General features: G+C 46.9%; 1 protein-coding gene across 2 annotated transcripts in view; it reads left to right on the top strand.

The window, feature by feature from the left end:
* DCTN6 (dynactin subunit 6) overlaps positions 1–15,280 on the top strand; it is a 41,186-nt gene extending 25,906 nt beyond the window's left edge. For both annotated transcript variants that reach the window (XM_073542461.1, XM_073542452.1), the window contains exons 5-7: positions 6,629–6,676; positions 7,657–7,799; positions 15,020–15,280. In XM_073542461.1, the coding sequence (XP_073398562.1) occupies positions 6,629–6,676; positions 7,657–7,799; positions 15,020–15,118 (290 nt within the window). In that variant the 3' untranslated portion in view covers positions 15,119–15,280. The remainder of the gene's footprint in view (positions 1–6,628; positions 6,677–7,656; positions 7,800–15,019) is intronic.
* Positions 15,281–15,508: the final 228 nt, after the last annotated feature.

Raw genomic sequence — 15,508 nt, 5'->3', positions numbered from 1 at the left:
AGGGCATAAAAATTCAAAGTTGGAAAATTGCGAAATTTTCGCAAAATTTGAGTTTATTTGTGAAAAAAAAACGGAAGTTATTTGAATGAAATTTTACCACTAACATGAAGTACAATATGTCACGAGAAAATAATGTCAGAATCACCAGGATCCATGGAAGCGTTCCAGAGTTATGACCTCATAAAGGGACAGTGGTCAGAATTGTAAAAATTGGCCTGGTCATGAACGTGCAAACCACCCTTGGGCTTAAGGGGTTAAAGGGAACCTGTCACCATTGTTGTAGCTGCAATTAAAGAATTAAAGGCAGTTAAAGGGATATAAAGGCAAACTATTAACCCTTCTATATCACCATGAAAATGCAGTCCAATCTGCAAGCCCCATGTTATAGATCAGGAGGAGCTGAGCAGATTGGTATATAGTTTTGTGTTTCTCGTTCGCCTTATTGGGGGACACAGAGACCATGGGTGTATGCTTTGCTGCCACTAGGAGGTGGATACGGGTCTTTCATTAGACCTATATCTACCTCGTCGTGCGTCGTTCCTTTACAGGTTCTACGGAGGGATACAGAGTGAAAAGTCACATCTGTACTCCCATATGGAGTCTGCGAGTACGGCGTGTACTGCCACCCCGTATCCTTGCAGTTCTCCGCGGCAGGACCAGCCAGACGGACGCCGACACCAAGACGTGCCAGCGACTCCAGGGGTCCTTGTCGCCAGTCTCCCTCCCACTCGCCTACCAGAGCCTGTCGGTTGGATGAGACGCAGGACTTCTTCAGACCCAGGTAACGGATCGGGGATGGGCGAGTATAGATTTTTTTTTTTTTAATTTTTATTACCTGGCTGCTCATTCCCAACGGACAGGGGGCCTCTTCAATGGCACAGGGATGCGGGCGTTCACAGTCACCCTACATCTATAGGCACACCATGCTCTTTTTTGCTGGCCCCGCATTCCCCCCCCCTTTCTGGGGACAGGGAGCACAGGGCCTTTTTTCTTTCCTCCCCTTGAGAGCGGCTTGCGGCTGCGGCGTCCCCTTCTTCCGACCTCCGCGCCGACCCCCTGCTGACAGGCGGACGCCGCAACTAATTTAGGCCCCGGCTTCAGTTCGGGCCTACCGCTGCGTCGCGGCCACGCCCCCCGCCCCTTTCTTCTAAGCGGGCTTCTCTCCCGCTCTTCCCAGGCCCTCCCACCGCCTGTCCTTCACCTGCCCAGCCTGCTATTGGCTAGAGGGCGGTGAATTTTAACCCTGCGATGTGCTCCGCCCTCCCTCCTCTCCTGGACGCGCGCTCTTTCTCAGGCAGGCGCCATTTTACCAGCCTGTTAGCCGGACACCAGCTCGTCACCGGATCATCTTCTGCCAGCTGGTTTTTTCGTTCAGGAGGTCTATCGGCCGGATTTCGCTCTGACCTGCATCCACTGACAGGTCGCAGAGCATCACTTCTGGGGACACCGGACCGTGAGTAGCTCTGCACTGCAGACTGACCCTTCTCCGCCCTCTGTCCCCCAACCTTCCGGCATTACCTCAGCTTTTCACTATGTCTACCTCTAAGTCTGATCGTACCTGCTCTACTGCCCCCCCCCCTGCACTTTAGTCAAGTTCTTTGCATGTTCTTCGTGCAATCGCAAACTTCCAACAGGCCAGTCCACTCCCCTCTGCCTGGATTGTAGCAACCCAATTCAGCCTGACGCCGTCCAGGAGCCATCTATGGCTCCAGGTGAGAGTGAACCCCCCCCCCATGCCTGGCTGGGCCTCCTCGCTATCTCAATCAGTGGCAGACCTCACCAAGGTGTCTCAGTCCCTGGTGGCCGTTCTTGATAAGTTGCCCCTGGACTCTTCAGCAGGGCCAAGCAGGTCCCAAATTGTTCCATCTGAGTCAGCCAGCGTTAGTCGCAAAAGACCCAGGCAAGATGCCCAGCCGGATTCCTCTCCTCGTCCCATCTCACCGCATAGCCCTTCTCAGCAGCCTCCCTCTCGGGCCTCCTCTCCCGAGTCAAGTGAAGCGCTTTCGGACAGGTCATCTGAGGGGATTTTAGAGCTGGATTCAGACCAGGATGCAAACATGAAGGTCACAGTGCAGAACCTCATTGCAGCGATCCATCATACTTTCGATATTGCTGACTCCCCTGCGAAATCCTCAGATCAGGAGGTTTCGTTCATACGGGCAGAAACTCCCTTTTCTTTTCTTCCTTTCCATTCCGAGTTTGGGAAGATTTTTACCAAGGAAAGAGAGGATCCGACCAGACACTTTCAAAGAGGAAAACGTCTAGGCGTACTCTATCCATTTGCTAAGGAGCTCACGGACAACTGGTCGGCCTCTCCCTCGGTGGATCCGCCCGTGTCCAGGCTTTCCAATAACACGGTTCTCCCGCTTTCAGGCGTGGCGTCCCTAAAGGATTCTAATGACAGGATTATAGAATCCCTGGCGAAGTCTGCCTTTGAAGCGGCTTCAGCGGCTGTGTGCCCAATCTTTGCTTCATCCTGGGCAGCAAAGGCCATAGCCACGTGGGCAGCCGACCTTCGTCAAGGCGTCTTAGATAAGGCGCAACCGGAGCGTTTGGCCGATCTCGCCAATCAGATCTCCCATGCTGGGGACTATCTTCTTTCCGCTTCCTTGGATGCCGCATCCTGTGCAGTTCAGGCGTCAAGCAACGTAGTTGCAATTCGACGTACAGTTTGGCTAAAGGCCTGGCAAGCGGACTTGTCATCTAAAAAGTCCCTCACTAACCTGCCTTTTCAGGGGGTGCGCCTCTTTGGGTCCCAATTGGACCAGATTATTAAGGACGCCACCGGAGGCACGAGTTCACTTCTCCCTCAGTCCAATCCTCGCAGACCTCCACTAAGGCTTCAGTTTCGACCCTTTCGGACTTTCCGCCGTTTCAATACGGCGGACAACTCCTCCAGCCAACAGAGACCGCAGGCTCGCCAGGAGAGAGAGAAAGTTTCCTTCAGACCCACTCCTTCCTGGCGATCCCACTCTTCCCAGGGCAGACCATCTGGATCTGGACGGTCTACTTCAGCATGACTATCGTCGGACACGCGAGGGGCCTTTCCTATTGGGAGGCTGACTTCTTCCTTCCTTCAGGGACGTTTGGCTGGCCTCCGTAGAGGACGCTTGGGTCAGGGAGGTCGTATCCTCAGGATACAAGATACAGTTCGTCTCTCTCCCACGGGATTGTTTCTTCGAATCCCGGCCTCCAAAGGATCCAGCCTTGATCCCGGGGTTCTCTACGGCTATCGCCTCTCTCTTCAGACAGCACCACTACCAGCTCGTCGCACTGCCCATCGGTCTTGCCACCGCTCCCAGACTCTTCACGAAGATCGTGGCTGCGTTGATGGCTTTGTTGAGAGTCAGAGGTCTCGTTCTTTTCCCGTACCTAGACAATATTCTGATCAGGGCTCCCTCATTTCAACAGGCTCACCAAAGTTTGTCAATCGTCCTGGACATTCTTTCCGATTTCGGGTGGATCGTCAACAGGAAAAAGTTCTGTCTGGTTCCTACCCAACGCCTGGTCTTTCTAGGCCTTCTGTTCGACACTCGTCGGTCAAGGGTCTTTCTCCCACAAGAGAAGATTCTCTCTCTCTGCAGCAGGAAGTACGATCGCTGCAGATCTCACGATTCCCGTCCCTCCGTACAGCCAGGAGGGTCCTGGGAAAGATGGTGGCGGCGATAGAGGCAGTTCCCTTTGCCCATTTTCACGCCAGACCTCTCGAGCAGGCCATTCTGTCGAAGTGGAACAGGTCGCCTTGGTCCCTGGATCGCCCTGTTCCTCCTTACCGGATCAAGCGGTCCCTCAACTGGTGTTTGTCGTCACCTCTCATTCTATCGGGTCGATTCTTCCTTCCCATTCGCTGGCAGATAGTAACCACAGATGCCAGTCTCCTCGGTTGGGGTGCAGTGTTCCGCAACCACACTGTTCAGGGTCGATGGTCGGATCGGGAATCAGTACCGATCAACATTCTGGAGATTCGAGCTATCCATCTTGCTCTCGTTCACTGGGAAAGGCTCCTCAAGGGACTGCCGGTACGGATTCAGACAGACATCGCCACAGCAGTGGCATATGTCTACCACCAAGGGGGAACACGGAGTGTCTCAGCCCTGGCGGAGGGGTCCAAGATTCTTCGTTGGGCGGAGATTTCCGTTCCGACAATTTCCGCGGTGCACATTCCCGGCGTAGACAACTGGGCCGACGATTTTCTCAGCCGCAAGGGTCTCACGGCGGGAGAGTGGTCCCTCCATCCGGAGGTGTTTCATCTGCTCTGCCTTCGGTGGGGAACCCCGGATGTAGACCTCATGGCGTCTCGCCTCAACAGGAAAGTCCCACAATTCGTGTCCAGGTCTCGGGACCCTCTGGCAGTGGGCGCCGACGCCCTGGCCGTTCCTTAGTCCCAGTTCGACCTTCCCTACCTGTTCCCTCCTCTGCCTCTTCTTCCCAACCTGTTGAAAAAGATCAAGGCAGAAGGAATTCCAGTCATTCTCATCGCCCCGATTTGGCCCAGAAGGTCTTGGTTCGCGGACATTGTCAACCTTCTCGCGGACGCCCCCTGGAAGCTTCCAGACAGAACAGATCTGCTGTCTCAGGGACCGACTTGCCACCCCAATTCTCGGCCGCTCAATTTAACGGCGTGGCTGTTGAGACCGAGGTTCTGAAACGGGCAGGATTTTCCGACCAGGTAGTTCAGACCATGATCCGAGCCAGAAAGCCATCATCTTCCAAGATCTACTACCGTACTTGGAAGGCCTATTTCACTTGGTGTGAGACCAATGACATCGCGCCCATGTCCTTTTCGCTCCCTTCAGTCCTAACGTTTCTTCAGGCAGGATTGGATGCGGGCCTTGCCCTCAGTTCCCTGAAGGGTCAAGTTTCGGCGCTGTCCATTCTATTTCAGAAAACATTGGCTTCCCGTCCTCAGGTTAAGACCTTTCTTCAGGGCGTGGCTCACACGGTTCCGCCGTACCGGGCGCCCGTGGATCCATGGGATCTTAATCTGGTTCTTGAGGTTCTGCAAGGTCCTCCCTTTGAACCCCTCAGGGATATTTCCCTTTCTCTCCTTTCTTGGAAGGTAGCCTTTCTGGTGGCCATCACCTCCGTCCGGCGCGTGTCAGAATTGGCAGCTCTTTCGTGCCGCTCCCCTTTTCTGGTGCTCCACCAGGATAAGGTAGTTCTGCGGCCTCCGCCCTCTTTCCCGCCGAAGGTGGTGTCCTCGTTTCACCTCAACGAGGATATCGTGCTACCATCCTTTTGTCCGTATCCAACTCATCCCCGAGAGCGGTCCTTGAACAAGCTGGACCTGGTTAGGGCGATAAGAGTCTATATGTCTAGGACGACTTCCTTGCGAAAGACAGAGTCTCTTTTCATTATCCCTGATGGGGCGCGGAAAGGTCACTCGGCATCAAAGGCCACTATTGCTCGCTGGATCAGATCGGCAATTTTGGAAGCCTACCGAGTTAAGCGTCGCGGAGCCCCTCCGGGGATCACTCTACTCGGGCAGTGGGTGCCTCCTGGGCGGTGCGCCACAGAGCTTCCGCGCTGCAGCTTTGCAAAGCTGCAACATGGTCATCGGTTCACATGTTTGTGAAATTCTACAGAGTCCACACCTACGCTTCGGCGGACGCCAGCCTAGGTAGACGGATTCTGCAGGCCGCGGTGGTGAGTCCGCTGGCCTGATGGAAGTTTGTTTCCCACCCCAGGGACTGCTTTGGGACGTCCCATGGTCTCTGTGTCCCCCAATAAGGCGAACGAGAAAGCAGGATTTTTTGGGTTGCTTACCGTAAAATCTGTTTCTCGGAGCCTTCATTGGGGGACACAGCACCCTCCCATGTTCTACAACTCTTGTTCTTATGTTTGTCGGTTGGTTACAGTTGAGTTGTCTGTTCTGTTTTCATTCTGTTTTGTTACTTCTCCTACTGCTTTCTCACTAACTGAGGAAATTGGTGCCGGTCGGTGGGGTGTATACTGCGGAGGAGGAGCTAACATTTTTTTGTGCATAGTGACAGCCTCCTAGTGGCAGCAAAGCATACACCCATGGTCTCTGTGTCCCCCAATGAAGGCTCCGAGAAACAGATTTTACGGTAAGCAACCCAAAAAATCCTGTTTTTTATCACTTATATCTTTAGCTTTTTCTGGGATTTTAGGTCCTGTCAGTGGTCCTATCAGTTACTGACAGCTATCTCTGCATGCACACTTACACATAAAAGCTGTCAGTCACAGAGAAGTAGGACCGCCCACTGCACCAAAAATCCCAGAAAGAGCAGAGGTTTTAATGATTAATACACGGGGTGTACTGAATCTTTTCTCTCAAAACTGTCTATCAGTATACTCTACTCTATAACATGGGGCCTGCAGATTGGACTGCATCTTCATGGTGGCAGGTTCCCTTTAATAATGCATCAGTTGTCATCTCCTATATCAGTATGTAACAGTTGGGCCAATTCATCAGAACTTTTATGCCAGAAAAAAGCTGTCTTCTATAATGTGTTGTATATGCAGATATGATGATCTTCATGTGCCTTTAGCCTACTCTCCCTGGATTTCATTTTGTCTTAATTGTGTACACAGATGTGTATATTTTTCTAGTTTTTTTTTTTTTTTTCTTACAATGCATATTAAAGACCTTAATGCCAATATCTAGACTCTCAAGCAATGAAGATGGGAGATAACAATGTTATTGAATCCAAAGGTAAGATTTACACAAATGTCACACTGACTGACAACTGAATGTACATGGTGGTGTTGCCATTCTCCCCTGGCGGTGGGGGGAAAGAAGGCTGTGTCATCCCACATATGTGTATGGGGGATCAGTAGGAGCAGCCAGCAGATAACTACCGCCATGATATGACTCCACAAACTGCTCCTAACTATCTTGATGTTTAGAAGGTGTTGCTCTCTCCCCTTTAATTTTGTGTTAGCACTGCCAATGTAGTAAGCCTGTTGGTGCACATGCTACGTATCAGTGATACTTTTTACTGATTGGAAATTAAGAGGAAATGTTTTTAAATCTGATGTTACATTTTTCAATTAATTGGAATATCTGGCATATTGTGCGTCTCAGCATTTGGAAACTCGCCCATCACATATTGGTTTAAAGGGGTCATACTCCGTTTGGAAGTTTCTCCCCTATCCATAAGATAAGGAATAACTTCCTATTGCTGGGATCCAACCACTGGGATTCCCAACTATCCCGAGAACAGGGTCTATGAAGCCTGTGAGTGGTGTGGTGGTTGATTGTGTGGACTTCACCATTCATTGAAATGGGGGTACTGAAGACAAGGCAAATGCTGTGCTTGATTGTCACCAGTGGTCCGATAAAGAGTGAATGGAGCGATAGTACTCATGATCTAACACCGCCTTATTTACACAGGGCTTTTCAGAGCCTCTGTTTTTGGGATTGGTAAGGGTCCCAGCAGTCCTCTGCAGACAGGGGAGAACTTCCAAACTTAGTACAACCACTTTATCGCAGTGTACGAACAGTGTTTGTGAAGGGAAGAGCTATACTTTTTATTAGTATGATTGAAGTAAATGAATTTTCTTATGGTAATTTGCCCTGGTCTCATATGTAAACCTGTAATTTTATTGGGCAGGCAAAGTAATAATGTATGTAAATGTGATACTTATTGGTGACCTAGTCAGTTTTTAAGCCACCTGCTTCTTCTTTCTTAGCTTGTGTAGGAAGAAATGTCATCCTAACCAGTGGCTGCATCATTGGTGCTTGCTGTCAGGTGGACACGTGTGAGCTTATTCCTGAGAATACAGTCATATATGGATCTGATTGTCTACGTAGAGTACAGACAGAGCGACCGCAGGTTGGTACCCTTATGTTTTCCAATACAATTACCAAACAATCATATTACATTATATACATTATTATATTATTAAGGCTTACTTTCAATTCAAATCTTCTCTATTCCATGTCAGAGCTGTTTACGTCCATACAATCCACAAAAGGACATTTGGGCACGTACGATACCATTCAATGACTTATTTTTCCTTTTCCCTTAAAGAAGCACTTCCATGAAAATTTTTATCCTCTTTATATTTTGCATTCATCATGTTGTATAGCACTGTACCGATGCATGTGTGAAACAAACAGGCCTTGTTTTACAACTTGAACCACATCCAGGAGTAGGGTATGTGGACAGCCAAACCCGCCCATCTCTGCGACTTTCTGTAAACCTGGCCCAGATGCCCTGCCAAGCCTCTTAATACTATGTGTACTAGAGCATTACTCCGGGTTTACATCAGAGGACAACCACCACTGTGGTACGTACCTCCCATCAACTATGTGTCCAGCAGCCACCCTACAGTACTTAAATTTCCTAATTTTGCTATTCTCCCCTGTTGAGATCAAGTTATTAAAAACTGACTATCTGAATCCTTCTAAGCTTTATGTAGGATCAGGAGATCAATTAGGAGTCACTGCACGTCTATTGTAGGGGGAGGATGGAGCAGCTGGGTCAGGAGTTGACAAGGGGAAAGAACTCTGCTGGGACAAGAGACTTCCTGTTTTTAAATAGATCACAGAAAAGAATTTACTTGGTAGAAGGTAAAAATGAGCAATTGTAAGTACATAGTGCTAAATAATATGATGATTGCAATAATATTGTCCAACACTTCTGATAGCAAAATTAACCCTGAAGTCACTAGACTTCAAAACCTATATCAGCACTCTGAAATATTCTGAGACAGAGCAAAAAGAGGCCAATCTAATAAGGGACAAAAAGCAGATTGGCAAATACTGATAAATAGGAGTGGAAATTCAGCATAGCCCCAGCAGGGGCAGGCTGATTACACAAGAAACTGAATTGACCAACAAGCGCAAGTGTGAACATAAGCAAAAAACAAACTTAACTTGAGAAGACTGGAAGAGAGCTGAAGTCCAGGACCTGAGAAGCAGACTGAATCACCAGCACTAGGATAGGGCGTCGGCTGTCTTATATCCAGTCAGATACTCCAGAGATCCAATCGTTATCTTCCTCATCAGGTGGCAGATCACTACCACTTAAACCAACCTCACTACCTCCTGTCACCACCAGAGGGAGAACGGAAGGGGAACTCTCAACTGGTGGAGCAGAAAATGAGTTCATAAGTTCTCAATAAGAGCTTCTGCTCAATCCACAAAAAAGCAAGTCCCCACTCATGTCCATCATTTGTTAATGGAAATATAGGGGGCTTCCTCGTTGCTGGCAGCGTAAAGGCTCTGGAAAAGCGAAATGGCCCTTGCCCCCTAAAAGAAATTTAGCAAATCCTGTGCATCCAGATGCCCCCCCCCCTCCCTTTTGAGTCTGAGTGCCTAAACCCCAGTTAGTGTCCACATGTTTGGAATTTCTTTAGCGATGAGAACCCTCCTAATTTACAAGTGCATGAGCTGGGCACAACGTACTGGTGACTACAGCGTACTGGTCACTTCAAGTGAAGTTTGCAATTTTTACTCGGCAACATCCACTTCTGATTGTGACTCCATGGGTGTTTTCCAGAAACAATCATCACGACACATGTTGATAAATTCCCAAAGGCGTTTAATTTCACAAATATGGTCACTTGAGGGGGAATTCTGCTCTTCTAGCACTTAGTGTCTCTGTATATGGTGTTCGCAAACTATTAGGCTGGGTTCAAACGTAGCGGAACTCTCGCAGAAATTACCACGAGAGTTCCGGAATTCCATTCCGCTGGAAAATCGCATTTTAAATTCCCGCGATTTTCCCGCGGAAAAACTAGCATTTTGCAAGCGTAATTAGCTTGCAAAATGCTAGCGTTTTCCAAGCGATCTGTAGCATCGCTTGGAGAACTGATTCACAGGTTGGTCACACTCATCAAACATAGTGTTTGACAAGTGTGACCAACTTTTTACTACTGAGGCCGCCTATGCGGCCTCAGTAGTAAAAGATAAAATGTTAAAAATAATTTAAAAAAAAATAAAAAATGGTGTTATTCTTACCTTCCGACGTCCCGCGCAGCCTTCCCGCCTCGCTCCACGCTCCCGTTCCCAGCAATCCTTTGCGAAAATGCCCGCGATGACGTACGTTCTCGCGGGATCGCGACGTCTCGCGGTAATTTGCGATGACGTCGTGCGAATGACCGAGACTTCGCGATCCCGCCAGAACGGACGCCATCGTGGGCATTTTCGCAAAGGCTTACTGGGAACGGGAGCGTGGAGAGAGGCGGGAAGGCTGCGCGGGACGTCGGAAGGTAAGAATAACACCATTTTTTATTTTAAATTCTATTTTTTACAGGGATATCGTACCCAAAGCCCGGAGGACAGTGGGTACCATCCACAATTGTTCTGCTTACTTTTCGCATGGTGTGCACAGCCACATGCGGAAAGTAAGCGGAACAATGCATTCGTATGCGATTCCGCAAAATTAAAGAGCATGCTGCGGTTTTTACCGCAAAGCGATTCCGCCGCGGTAAAAACCGCAGCATTAGCACAGCATTGCGGAATACCATAGGAATGCATGGGATGCTTATTTTTCGCTTTTTCGCGGCAAAATCGCGTGGTTAAAACCGCCGCGGAAACGTGAAAAAACGCCACGTGTGAACTCAGCCTTATAGAAAATTCTGCGCTCCAGGATTCCTCCTGTATAAAAATACAGCTTAGCCATACGGCAAGACTCGGGAGGGATGGAGTTCTATTTGCCAATAGTGCTCCGTCCCTCCTGAGTCTTGCCGTATGGCTAAGCAGTACTATACAGCCACATACTGGGTTTTTCTACACTTAGCAGAAATTTGGGGTCAAATTTTGGTGCTGTTTTTATCCATTTCCCAGTGTGAAAATGTAAAATCTGGGACGAAAACAAAATTTTGGTGGTAAAAATGTACCGTATTTTTCGCTTTATAAGACGCACTTTTGTTCCCCCAAATTTTGGGGGAAAGTGGGGGTGCGTCTTATAAAGCGAATATGTGTGCTGCTGTGCTATAGAGTGGGGGGGGGGGGCAGCTCTGGCATGGAGTCAGGGGGCTGAGGTGGGCTGGATGGGGCTGCAGAGACAGCAGGAGGTCCTGTGCTCCCGCTCATTAGGCTCATGTAATATTCACTGCACCCGCTGTCCATCACCTCGGTGCTGAAACAGTGCCGAGTTGGTAGACAGGGGAGCGGTGCATATTACATGTGCCTGCACTCACCCCCAGTCACTATAGACACTTACCTACTGATGATCGCTCCTGCTCCCAGCTCCCCCGTGGCTTTCCTGTGTCTAGTCTGCTGTCATCCTCCTCCTGCAGGGTGAGCAGCAGCAGCTCATTCAGAAAGCTCATCGCTTCAGGACTTTGCATGATGTGACCATAGGACCTGCGGTCACATGACTCCCAGTGTGCACTGCAAGTCACATGACCGCAGCTGAGCAGCTCCTATTGGTCACATCATGGAAGGTCCTGTAGCTACAATGAGCTGCTTGAATGAGCAGCAGCTGCGTGTGCCCTGCAGGAGGAGGATGACTCAGCACAGACAAAGGTAAGCCACAGGGGAGCTGGGAGCAGGAGCGATCAGTAGGTGAGTTAACTGTTTATTATTTTAGCATGTGCTTGCCAGCAGGGCGGAAATATAGGGACAGGGGCCATGTGTGACAGCAGGGGGAAATATAGGGATGGGGGGACAATGTGTGCCATCAGGGGGGAATATATGAACAATGGGTAATTATTTTTTCTTCACTGCTGAATGGGAAGAAATTCTGTGACACTTTTGGTGTCAATATGATCACTGCAGCGCAAGATAAATTCATTAAGAGGTGTAGTTTCTCAAATGAGGTCTCTCACGGGAACTTCTGCTGTTCTGGCACCTCAGGGGTGCTGCCAATGTGTGACATGGTACCCTCAAACCTGTTCAGCAAAAATGTCAACTCCAATATGGCGCTTCTTCCCTTCTGAGCTTTGCACTGTGTCTCAAAAGTAGTTTTCAACCACATATATCAGCGCACTCAGGAGAAATTGTACAACAAATTTTTTGGGCCCATTTCTCCTGTTATCCTTCTGAAAAAAAAATAAATTGGGGCTAAATAATTTGTGAGAATTTTATTTTCACAGCTCCGTTTTAAACTTCTTTGAAGGAGCTTGGGGGTTCAAGGTGCACACCAAATATCTGGACCCCAAAATTTGTTGTGCATTTCCTCTGTTGCCCTTGTGACAATAAATAAAAATTTGGTCTAGAGTAAAATTTTTGTGACAAAGTATAATGTTCAGTTTTTTTCCCCACGTTCCAAAAATTCCTGTGAACCACCTGAAGGGTTAGTAAACTTCTTGGATGTGGTTTTGAGTTGTGCAGTTTTTAGAATGGTGTCGCTTTTGGGTATATTCTGAAATATATGCCCCTCAAAGTCACTTCAAATGTGATGTGGTCCCTAAAGAAATGGTTTTGGAAATTTTGTTGGAAACTTGAGAAATCACTGGTCAACTTTTAACACTTAACGAAAAAATTAGTTAAATTGTGCTAATGTAAAATAGACATGTGGGAAATGTTATTTAGTAACTATTTTATGTGACATATCTCTTTTGCCAAATTTCCATTTTTCTTTTGAACCCCTGACATCTTTGTTCTTTTCCCTGTCTACGCCATTATTCCATATTTCGGGTCCTACAGCTCATGCACCTCTATTGATGCAATGGTGGCATTATATCTATTTTAATTATGATGGTATATGTTGCGTTTATGAATGCTGTCATTTTTTTAACCCATAACTTGGACCAGTTACCTCCAGGTGAAATTGACACATTTCACGTCTTTAGCATATAATTTTTAAACCTTCACACTATATTTTGCATACACTTTTTAATTTGACTTGAATTGGTAAATTGATTTTTTTATTAATGTGTATTTAACTTTTACAATTCGTTATTCACCCTGCCCCTCTGTTTATAAATTTTATGCTCAAGTTTAGTTTTTAGATACAGTGGGGAAAAAAGTATTTAGTCAGTCAGCAATAGTGCAAGTTCCACCACTTAAAAAGATGAGAGGCGTCTGTAATTTACATCATAGGTAGACCTCAACTATGGGAGACAAACTGAGAAAAAAAAATCCAGAAAATCACATTGTCTGTTTTTTTTTTTTTTCATTTTATTTGCATATTATGGTGGAAAATAAGTATTTGGTCAGAAACAAGCAATCAAGATTTCTGGCTCTCACAGACCTGTAACTTCTTCTTTAAGAGTCTCCTCTTTCCTCCACTCATTACCTGTAGTAATGGCACCTGTTTAAACTTGTTATCAGTATAAAAAGACACCTGTGCACACCCTCAAACAGTCTGACTCCAAACTCCACTATGGTGAAGACCAAAGAGCTGTCAAAGGACACCAGAAACAAAATTGTAGCCCTGCACCAGGCTGGGAAGACTGAATCTGCAATAGCCAACCAGCTTGGAGTGAAGAAATCAACTGTGGGAGCAATAATTAGAAAATGGAAGACATACAAGACCACTGATAATCTCCCTCGATCTGGTGCTCCACGCAAAATCCCACCCCGTGGGGTCAGAATGATCACAAGAACGGTGAGCAAAAATCCCAGAACCACGCGAGGGGACCTAGTGAATGAACTGCAGAGAGCTGGGACCAATGTAACAAGGCCTACCATAAGTAACACACTACGCCACCATGGACTCAGATCCTGCAGTGCCAGACGTGTCCCACTGCTTAAGCCTGTACATGTCCGGGCCCGTCTGAAGTTTGCTAGAGAGCATTTGGATGATCCAGAGGAGTTTTGGGAGAATGTCCTATGGTCTGATGAAACCAAACTGGAACTGTTTGGTAGAAACACAACTTGTCGTGTTTGGAGGAAAAAGAATACTGAGTTGCATCCATCAAACACCATACCTACTGTAAAGCATGGTGGTGGAAACATCATGCTTTGGGGCTGTTTCTCTGCAAAGGGGCCAGGACGACTGATCCGGGTACATGAAAGAATGAATGGGGCCATGTATCGTGAGATTTTGAGTGCAAACCTCCTTCCATCAGCAAGGGCATTGAAGATGAAACGTGGCTGGGTCTTTCAACATGACAATGATCCAAAGCACACCACCAGGGCAATGAAGGAGTGGCTTCGTAAGAAGCATTTCAAGGTCCTGGAGTGGCCTAGCCAGTCTCCAGATCTCAACCCTATAGAAAACCTTTGGAGGGAGTTGAAAGTCCGTGTTGCCAAGCGAAAAGCCAAAAACATCACTGCTCTAGAGGAGATCTGCATGGAGGAATGGGCCAACATACCAACAACAGTGTGTGGCAACCTAGTGAAGACTTACAGAAAACGTTTGACCTCTGTCATTGCCAGCAAAGGATATATCACAAAGTATTGAGATGAAATTTTGTTTCTGACCAAATACTTATTTTCCACCATAATATGCAAATAAAATGAAAAAAAACAGACAATGTGATTTTCTGGATTTTTTTTTTCTCAGTTTGGCTCCCATAGTTGAGGTCTACCTATGATGTAAATTACAGACGCCTCTCATCTTTTTAAGTGGTGGAACTTGCACTATTGCTGACTGACTAAATACTTTTTTGCCCCACTGTATGTACCTGATAAAGGAGCCGATTCCAGTTCTGAAATGCATTTTGCCAGTACATGTACCTCAATAAATGATGAACAATGCCTCGTTCAGGTATAATTAAATCATTAGGCATGCAGAATTATCCATAATTAAAGCCATGCTAATATTCCCAATACGTTAGATCACCGATGCTAGGCAGCTGCATCGGAGGTGAGGATTGTATCATCTCCGGTGGTTCAGCTTATCCTGAGAACAGATTATTAATGACAAAGTCTCATGAAACCCCTTAAAACCACTATTATCAACAATAGGACATGCTATGGTTTTCAGTTACATGTTGCAAATGGCATTTCCTAAATTTCTATTCTTCACATTGTAGTGTTTGGCTGCTGCTTTAAGTTACACTAAAAAAAAATGCTGCAAAACTGCAATTTGTCCAAGGACCATCAATAGTTAATAGTCCTATTAACCAAAGTGCTCTCATATCAGTGTTGCTTTTAAGACGCATGACTTACAATCTGTAGAATTAATCCATTCTTGTTTTCTTGGACATACAGCCCCAAACCTTGCAGTTGGACTTTCTGATGAAGATTCTTCCAAATTATCACCACCTCAAGAAGACCACAAAAATCAGCAATGCTCCAATGAAAAACTAGTCATCTATCCTGCCGTTCTCCAGTGTTTTCCTTACTGTACATTTACCATTATTTTTCATGTTATTTATTTATAGTTTGGTGTAATACGTGTCCCATTGTAATAAGTAATAGGACATCACTTTCTCTATTCTGAATAAAATAACTGCTTTGCCTGGTAACACATCACTTGTAGTGTTTGTTTCATATCTAGCTATAATGCATTGCTTACACTAAGAGCAGGAATATGCTCCTTGGTCTCTGATGCCACTGCCTACATCACCTCTGCAAACCTGCTCAGATTTATTCTTCTTGGTGTGAGACATGTCATTGGATACCCAAACAGCAGGCAGAACATAATGGATCGTGAAGTCATTCCCAAACATATTGTGCTTGATGCCATTTACTTTCTTC

Source organism: Dendrobates tinctorius, unplaced genomic scaffold (genome assembly GCF_039654945.1).
Source record: "Dendrobates tinctorius isolate UK_male_01 unplaced genomic scaffold, ASM3965494v1 ptg000011l, whole genome shotgun sequence".
NCBI classification, from domain to species: Eukaryota; Metazoa; Chordata; class Amphibia; order Anura; family Dendrobatidae; genus Dendrobates; species Dendrobates tinctorius.
Note: the sequence above shows the minus strand (reverse complement) of the source record. Positions and strands in the feature narration are given on the sequence as shown.